The sequence below is a fragment of the Cyprinus carpio genome, chromosome B1, assembly GCF_018340385.1.
Source record: "Cyprinus carpio isolate SPL01 chromosome B1, ASM1834038v1, whole genome shotgun sequence".
NCBI lineage: Eukaryota > Metazoa > Chordata > Actinopteri > Cypriniformes > Cyprinidae > Cyprinus > Cyprinus carpio.
This window is the reverse complement of record NC_056597.1, coordinates 33,339,072-33,348,563: the sequence shown is the minus strand read 5'-3', so window position 1 is coordinate 33,348,563 and position 9,492 is coordinate 33,339,072. Positions and strand designations below refer to the sequence as shown.

The window sequence follows — 9,492 nt, the reverse complement described above, 5'->3', positions numbered from 1 at the left end:
AGAGTACTCATAACTTTTAAGTTTTAAAACTTAAATGGTTTAAGGCAATCGGTTTCCTCAAACGGTTTGAGTAAACCCAACTTGTCATGTTTTTAAGGATATTTGTTTACACAAAAGGTTTGAGTAACGTTACTTGTCGGGTTTTACAGTGTGTTAGGTTTTAAAACTTAAATGGTTTAAGGCAATCAATTTGCCTCAAACGGTTTGAGTAAACCTAACTTGTCAGGTTTTTAAGGATATCTGTTTACTCAAACTGTTTGAGTTACTGTGACTTGTCAGGTTTTACAGTGATGTTCAGATAAACATGCAAGACTCATGGACGTTTTTTGACAATTTGACAATTCAAATTTGTTTTCAAAGCATTATTTGAGATATTTCTACAAAAATATACCCAGAATTTTTATTCAGACTAGAATCTCAAAGACTGTAAATTGACAGCGACATCTAGAGGACAAACTTGCAACCATCAGCGGTTACCATGGTGACCAAATAAGCACATTGCTGATTGATTAAAATAGCTTTGAAATCAAAATGCACTGTTCTTTTTTATGGAACATTGCAGTATTCATTATAAAATATTTATCTGTGCACATCATCAGTATTATTATTTTTTTAATTAATGTACTCACTCATTCATGTACACATATACATTCAGGTAATATTTAACCAAAATAACTCCCTCTCACACTTCATCTCAGAGGACAAAAGTTTTGCTTTTTGATCATTTCAGCTTTCCATAGTCCATTCATATCATATTTGAATACAATATCATGACTTCATCTTGGTTTACTAAATTTTCCTTTCTAAGTTAACAAGCTTTTAAAATGAACACTGAGGAAAAAAAGCAATAGCTGCTGCATGTGTAAAAGTTTGAGAACTTTTAAACACTGAGACTTAATAAAAGTTTTACAAGAACCGCAGGTAGCCAGACGTGTAGTTTAACGTTAACCAAACTAACTGATCACAGACACATATTCTTTTGTCTCAGAAATATTCAGAACTTATTTACATCAAATGCTGACCAAAAACGCAAGGGTTTCTGATCATTTCTTTGCAAAACAAAACACTGCTCTGTCATTTAAACATCCTTCACGTCGACAGTCAAAAGTCTGACCTGCAAGACTGTCTTAAATATACAGCAGAGGAGAACCACAAAAATAACAAAAATACGAAACATGGAAGCCTGAAACCAAAATCAAAGCTTTCAGTTCAATGAGATTATCTGCTGTGTGTCGTCAGTCAGTGAGATGATTGACAGCAGCATATTCACTGTAATCCTGATTATTCCTCAATCTAACACTGTCAGGACAGTCTGCTTTCTTCTGGAAATTCACCACGGAGTAATTCAGGTCCTCAGCAGATGTGATCAAGATCTGAGAGTCGCCAGTGTCTTTCTGAACTCTAGCGTAAACACAGTCAGGAGAAACAGAGGGGTTTGTGGGTAACTGAGCTGTGGCATAAACAGTGTTAGATGAATCAGAGGGGTTTGTAGGTAACTGAGCTGTGGCATAAACAGTGTTAGATGAATCAGAGGGGTGTGTAGGTAATTGTTTGTGAGAGTCTTGAATCTCCTCATAATCACAAGCAGTGTGAGAAACCTGCAGAGAGATGCAGAAATTATTTACAGCTCTGAAGATATTCATTATAGAAGACTTTAACATTTATTCAACATATTATTTTATACGAACCACTTCATGTTTTCCTGCTCTAGTCTGAGATGATGAATCACCGCCTGCTAAAGAAAAGAGTCTAAATTAACAACATTATATCACATTTCAACACTGAAGTCTGTTTTCACATACAGTATCATCATCAAATATCTGTATTTCCTCATGTCTCTTTGCAGCCTGTAGGTGGCGACAGACTCAAAATGGGGAAAACAGATGAACAAATATTTGTTTTTAAACTCCGTAGTAAGGGAGTTTCTGCATCTAAAGACATTAAGAAGGAGCTTTACCTTGAGACTGATGCTTCTTACAGAGAAACAGAATAAAGAGACCAACGATGATCAGAACCAGAAGAACCAGAACCAGAGGAACGATCAGAGAAGAGCCTGAAAACAGAAACAATCAGATCCATCAGTCTGATCACTCTGAGCAAATATCAGATCAGATCATGGCCGTATCTTGACGTTTGTGACAGGCTTGGCCAGACTGCAGGTTTCAAGGTTTCACGCTGTACATTAAGCGCAGTAAATGATGTTCTTGTCTCACACTTGCACATCTGTAATGCTTATATATAGTTTAATGTACAGATTGTTCAGATCATCCTAAACAGACTTTTTGAGCACAACATCACTGTAACCCAGCTCTGTTTAAATATACTGTAACCTGAGGTTAAGCTGTGTGAAGACACCCCAAAAATATACCACAGCATTTTGTTTTTGAGGAAGGAAATGCAGAGTCCCACCTTGTTAAGACTTATAAACCTTATTCTTGAACCCACAAGCCACTGGAAGTCAAATATTCATTAATGACACACAAACTGCCAAAATGCAAATTCAACTCAACAGGTCTATAACAACAAAAATACAATGACTTTATTATTATTATTTTACATACATAGTTCAATGTATTTAATTACTTTAAATATGCTAGAGTAAAAAAAAGAAATCATTTTTTTTAATGTTTAGTAATATCTTTCAGGTGTCAGAGATGTTCACAAGCTAAACCATGAATCACATGATTGTACTTCAGCACCTGCGGATGTGAAACTGGATGGAGATGATTTGGAAACACTTGTGATCAGTGGACTTCTGACTGATGAGAAAGAAGAAGCAGATGATGATGACGTTGGTGGTGGTGGTGGTGATGATGATGATGATGATGATGATGATGATGATGATGATGATGATGATGGTGGTGGTGGTGGTGAATTTGTTTTTGTAATATCTGTATATAAAGCAATAAAACAATGCATTTCTTATGGATTTTTTGTTGTTGTTGTTTTTCACACACAGAACTTGACATGACTTTCCCCATGGTAAATGTTACTGATGTCATTCACACATTCACTACCCAGAATGAATGTTTGCTGATACAGAGACACTCAGAAAATAAAACTGCAAGCTGTCTGTCTGAGTTTCTGTGACTGAAGCCTGTGTTTTCTCTGTGAATAAAACAGTTCATAGCAGGTTACTGGATGAGCATCTTTAACTGCAGCTTCTTCACTATAGTACAAGACTGGTGAAGTGACTCACAGAAGTGCTAAAATCTAATACTGCATCCAGATGAGCAAACTTAATCAAGTAAAAAAAACCTACAGTAATACTGTATCTAAATGACCAACTAAACACTGTATTAACACCAAACAACCAGACAGAAAACTACACACTGCTGCTGCTTTCAAACTGAGTCCAGATCTGCTGATACTGGACATTTAAAGAAAGAAATGAAGAATAAAACACACAAACACTGTCCTCTGCTTTACTCTGTGTGCAGTTTCTCACTGAGCAGAACAGCAACATTATTCTACACAAAACTGCACTTTTACCTGCAGAGACTGCAATCATAAGCTGCCGTTTATTTTTATAAGGACAGTTCCTCTTTTAACTGTGGTTTGTGGTTTTGCTTTGCTTAACAACAGGTTAATTTTAGATGTTCTGTCTGTTTAACCTGTATGAACAGAATCAGGTCACTTAGAGAATGTCAATAATTACTTTCTTTGCAGTCAGTCAACATGATATAAGACACACTGTGATCTGTTGAATGGGAGCTAGCTGTGATTATTAATAACATTATAATTAATATGAGTGAGAAAGTCATCTGTACCTGTAACGCTGACGAGGACTCGTGTGATGAAGCTCTTGTGTCCTTGATCAGACTGAACTCCACACCAGTATTCAGCTGAATGTTGCTGAGTCACATGACTGATGATTCCCGTCAGGAGCTGCTGCTCTCTGTCATCATACAGCTGCATCTGTCCCTCAGCGCTCCATCTTCTGCTCTCTTTCACAGACGTCTCTTCAGCACAGAGATTAGATCCAGATCTCCTGCAGACAAACTTCACATCAGCACTGTGGGATTGTGGGTATCTGCAGCTGATGTTCACAGATCCTCCTGCAGCAGCTGAGAGACTGATGCTCTTCTCACAACAATCAGCTGCTTGAGAACAAATCAAGTTCACATTAAACAACAGATTCATCAGTTCACCACAGAAACAAATGCATGAGTGAATGAAAGTAGCTCACCGTCTCTGATGTTCAGGTGAAACTCAGAGAAGAAACTGTAGTCTTCAGAAACTTTGACTGTGATCTTATATTCTCCAGAATCGTTCTCATTCAGTTCTCTGATAAACACACGTAAGAGACGAGCAGATCTGTCATCATGAACAGAGAATCGGCCGTCATGTGTCCATTCTGCTGCTCTGTCAGTGTTTATTAGAGTAAAAACACTGATCTGCTCCAGTTTTTACACACATCTATCAAAGGATTCTCTTTCTAGTGTCTTATATTTGTAGTTTATAATGACATTTCCTCCTGAATATCCTCTCACAGCACAGAATTGTTGACCTGTTGAACACAATCTCAGATATCAGTGTGTAAAGAATAAAGTCAGGAATGACAATTCATCTTCATTTAAAGTAAAAAAAAAAATGTTAAATGAGTTAGATGTGTGAGCCGCAGTAATCACAGTCAGTGTTGAGTGTGTGATGTTGATGATCATCATGGGTTTGAGAGTCTCAGTTACTCGCCTGTTACAACTTTCAGCTTCACTTCAGTGTAGGAATCTATGTTTCCAGAGATATCAACTGCACACCGGTACGTCCCAGAATCCTGTTCTGTCAGATCTCTGATGGTCACAGTGAAAACTGCTGCACTTGTGTCGTCATACAGAGAGAATCTTTCAGAACCAACCCATTTTTCACCATTTTTTTTATCCGTCTTGATGAGGTCAGAGCATGTTACTGGTTGTCCTCTACAAAAATACTTGTCTTTGTCTGTATATCCTCTATCATATCTGCATGTGATGCTGACTCCTCCTCCTGAATATCCTGTCACTCTGATGGAGCTCAACACACCTACAACAAACCAGCATCTTAATACAACAATAACATATTTATATGAGAATGAACAGAGATGAACTTTCTAATTGCTTTTAAAGTTTCCATTTCAACAACATGAGCTGAAGTGAACGACTCTGTGCTGTTTTTAGTGATTTACTGTGAGTTCAGACTCTCACCAGGAATCATCAGCAGAGTGAAAGTCCAGATGATCTTCATTCTTCTCTCTTCTTCAGTGATCTTCTCTGTTGTTAGTAGATTCAGTTCTTCTGAAGCTCTCGATGTGTGTTCAGATGAGTTTTTAGTGTTTCTTTCCTGGTCACATGTTTAACATGAACAGATAACTATACAACAGCAAAAAGCCAGAGTGCACTGCAAACTATGCTGGGAGTACATGTGATAACCCACCTCAAAGAGTGTTGAAAGTGTTAATATTGAGTGGTAAATATAACACTGAATCAGAGTCTCAACGTTAATTGACGATCAATTAAGTGATTTACCGAGTGAGAGTTGACCATTATTGATGAGACCTGATGTTAAACTGCGCGAATCAACAAAGCTGAATAATCATATTGGAATGGTCCACCTTATAGTGCGTCAGGTGTTTGGCTTTAGTTGGGCTCTTGGACCCTTACAGTTTTTAAAGTGTAGATATGGTTTGGTTGTTAATTTAAATAAAAACATGATAGTGTTGATATTAGTTAGGTTTTCTACAATCATAATCCATTTGGAGCCCATGAACTCACCCGAACTTTATTTACAAGCCTAAAACATTAGTTCTAAAAATTAGAAACAAACTACTAAAGTGTAGGCATTGAAAACAAAAACATAGAAACAGTAACAGAATAAAGACAATTAATTAGACACGTCGAAGGTGTAAATACCATTTATTCATGCCACAGTGAAATCCATAGGGGGAGCCAATGGCTGAATTTTGATAGGTGGCAACCCAGAATGCACTGCAAGACAACAAGTCGCCTGCAACATGCTTTTTTGATTTTCACACCGATCGTTGAGGTTAGCCATGAAGGTTGGTCTTGGAGGTGATGGTTGCACAGTCTAATTATGCAAAAGAAACTCCCTTTTGAAAGATTTTGGAACAAACAACTTTTTACGAAATTCCACAGATGGTATTGAAAATTGCTGGTATAATCCTATGCTGAAGAATCACTTCCAGATTGGGCAACAAGTCAACAATGAAAGGTTCATATTTTTTTGTTTGCCGGTTTCATGTTTCAAGTAGCGGGTTAACTGCAGCATGGATGAAATGGGCGTGCACAAAAGGTAATGCTTAAAGAGGGCTGTTAAAATAAAAAAAGAGAGCGAGCCATATACTCTTTAAGCGCAGATTAAAAGGAAACTATAAAAATCATTAAATCAACATCAATCCTATAAAACCAAATGTAATTCTTCCAACGTTAAAAACGGTAATAATGATATTAAGAATATTTATTTTAAATGACTTTTGAAAGTACGCTTCAAAACTTCTGCATGCCGCGGTTACTGCCGTTCATCACCACCGCAAGTTGAAGTCTTGATTTATCAATAATCAAAAACAAATTACAATTATCTTTTCACGCATACAAACATCTCTTAGCACGGTTTTAGATCCGCACCAGCTTTTTCTTAAGTCGTCAAGTCACAGTTGTGTTTGTTTAGGAGTTAGTTAATGCACTGTGAAAGTGAACTAACACGAACAAACAACAAACAGTCTGTATTTTATTTGAACTAACAAAGATTTAATAAATACTGTATCAAATGCAGTTGCTCATAGTTAATGGTTCATACATCAGTGTCAACAAATGAAAACTTATTGTAATGTGTTACCACTCCAAGAAATTTGTTTTTGCCCTGATGAGAGAAAAATATACTATTTGACAAAACCACTAAATTATCAAATATAAAAAGTAGTCAGAAGAGTCCTTTTAGTAAACTTATGTTAAGTTGCATAAAGCAAACAGACACACGCTTTATCCACTAAAACATTTATTAGCTTTCGTTTCAGTTGCCAATTCAAGTAAAAAAAAAAAAAAAAAAAATAGACGATAGATAATGAATAGATAGCCAGATAGATAGATAGATAGATACAGAAATAGATAGATAGATAGATAGAGACAATCATTCATTCTGTAGTAGCAGTCCATTAGAACAGAATCCAGCAAACCTCTTTGTCTGAATAGGAAAGCTGTTGACGACCCCCTTCTTTCCATGGCTGCAGTCTCTACAGCCATCACACCCTGCTGAGCTCCATAAACTCACTCTGTAGGTCTTCCTCACATCTGGACTGACAGACTTCCAGGTCAATGCATACCTACACAGAAAAAAACAAATGTTGAGAGATTCAAAATGCAGAAGTAACCAAGTAAGTAGAACTAAATCTAAATAAAAAAGACTGCAAGTGTTGTCACTAGCAGACGTGCAAAGTGTCTGAGAGTGCAAGTGCAAGTCTGCAGCCAGACCCCTTTCCATATTAAATATAATTGTACTGCAGACTCGGCAGAGAGTTCATTTTTGTTACCAAAAAGCATATGACTCTCCTGTGCATGTTTTCTAAATAGAATAGGAATCACAAAAAAGGACTGGCAATCAGTCGTTTACCATAGTTTATTACTAATTTGTGGTTCAACATGTGGATTAACTTCAAAAGATGTGAAATGTCCTTTCAAGGCCCTTTGGGCAATGGTACAGGCTGCAGGGCTGAGGATCTAATACAAACGAGTGATCATCAGAGTAAAGTACTGGCGGTGCTTGTGTCCATCTTCTAATGTTGAGACTGTGCCTCTAAGGAAACAGTCGCCGTGTTTTTCTCAGGTGCGCGCTTGGATATTGCTAGTTGTCAGGTTGAACCAGACAAATTAAAGATCGCTGGGAGTGGTATGAAACCGAGCCGATTCCCCACAGCAAGGCAGGTGTGGAATCAAATCCCAGCACCACAGTCTGATAAACAACCTCTCTTTCATACAGAACAGCTTTCGACATTAACACCATTAGAACAATTATTGACAACTCTCAATTCGAAGAAGAGATTGTTAATTTGGGGCAAGTAATCAAGAAAGGGACAGTCTGAACCTCACATGTAAAGCCATCATGAGAGTAAACAAGATCGTTGGATTGACTTCCCCCACCTAGCAAAACCAGACTGAAATTCTATGAGAGACCTGTTAACCCCTCTGGTCTCTCACAGGACATATCCCTTTCTCCCCAGAATGGCACAGAGAATGCCTTCCAATGCATATATGCACCAAAAGGAACTCAAAAAGACTTCTAAATGGATATCAGTCCATTGCTCAACTCCATATCATACATGAAGCCACACATTTGATTTTAATGTTTCTAATCACTTATTGTGTATGTCTTTTAAATAACTCTTGAATAGCTTAAGGATCATATTCATGTTTAGTATGTGTGTACCAATCTTCTCTTGCTTGAAGTTATCGTCAAATGTAATTACATTCTTGTTATAGGAATCATGTCCAAATTATACCCCTGCAAGAGCCGGAAAAATCTGACCCTCGTGGCTGGATAAGATAACATATGATTTTATGAATGGTGGGGACAAACATTGCAACACACACCGAAAAGAGTAATGGCCATCTAATTGGTCAAGACAACATTTGAGGTGTAGCCAAAAGGCCAGTTTAAAGCCACTCAGGACACCCATCAAATTTTTTTTGCTTTTAGCTTTGAGCTTTCGCTTAGCTTTTGTTATCAGTCATGTCGCTTTTAGCCTGCTCCTAGCCTTTAGCTTCTTTGCTTTTTAGCCTTTAGCTTTTTAGTCATGCTTTGGTCATCACTTTTAGCTGCTCTTCGGAAAATCGTCTAGCAAGTATTTCGGCCTGCACGCCTGCTGCTACTTAGCCACGCATGAGAAGAAACACCACCTAGTCTCATCAAACTTTACTTTCTTTCTTTCCGCTTGAGAGCTTTCCCCTGCGGTTCCGAGTTAAGCTCTTGTGTAACCGCGGTCTCCCAGTCTGACCTCGAAAGTGCCCGTCTTCAATATGACAAAAGCCAGCCTCAACGAGAACACCTCAAGATCATCTCTCAGCCTACCGCTCACAACCACCCATAGCCTCCCAAGACGATCACTTCCAACGAACAGTACTGAACTTCCAGCCACATCGAGCAACAGTCGGGAAACACCCCTTATTCAGCTTACAAACAAAAGGGAACCCCCGTTAAACAGCGCCAATGCTAAGTAACCTCCAAGTAGACTCACATCCTGTACTCGCTGGTGTTATCTAATATAATTTTAACCTTGCATTGAGGAAACTCCAGTGCGAGGGTTAGATTAAGTACTAATGGTTGTTCCGCGTCTACACCTCAATGATTGGCTGTAAACTTGGGATTTCTACATTTCTATTCCTCTTAAACTCATCCTTATCCTATTCTCTCTATCCTCCTACCACATTCTATCCTGCGGCAACTTGTGTATGTGTGAGTGCGTGTGCTTATGTGTTAGGATTAGTTTTATATGTCTTAGATTTATCT

General features: G+C 37.9%; 1 protein-coding gene and 1 long non-coding RNA gene across 2 annotated transcripts; both read right to left on the bottom strand.

The window, feature by feature from the left end:
- Positions 1-378: 378 nt before the first annotated feature.
- LOC122136091 lies at positions 379-1,830 on the bottom strand. The gene is made up of 2 exons (XR_006153913.1): positions 1,689-1,830; positions 379-1,598 (listed from the first exon to the last, which is right to left on the bottom strand). It is a non-coding gene; the product is annotated as an uncharacterized LOC122136091 (long non-coding RNA).
- Positions 1,831-4,444: 2,614 nt separating this feature from the next.
- On the bottom strand, positions 4,445-5,307 carry LOC122136090 (CMRF35-like molecule 8). Its single transcript, XM_042717618.1, has 2 exons — positions 5,181-5,307; positions 4,445-5,019 (listed from the first exon to the last, which is right to left on the bottom strand). Exons 1-2 carry the CDS (start codon positions 5,218-5,220, stop codon positions 4,685-4,687), a joined length of 375 nt encoding a protein of 124 aa, XP_042573552.1. The 5' UTR covers positions 5,221-5,307; the 3' UTR covers positions 4,445-4,684.
- Between the last annotated feature and the right edge of the window lie 4,185 nt (positions 5,308-9,492).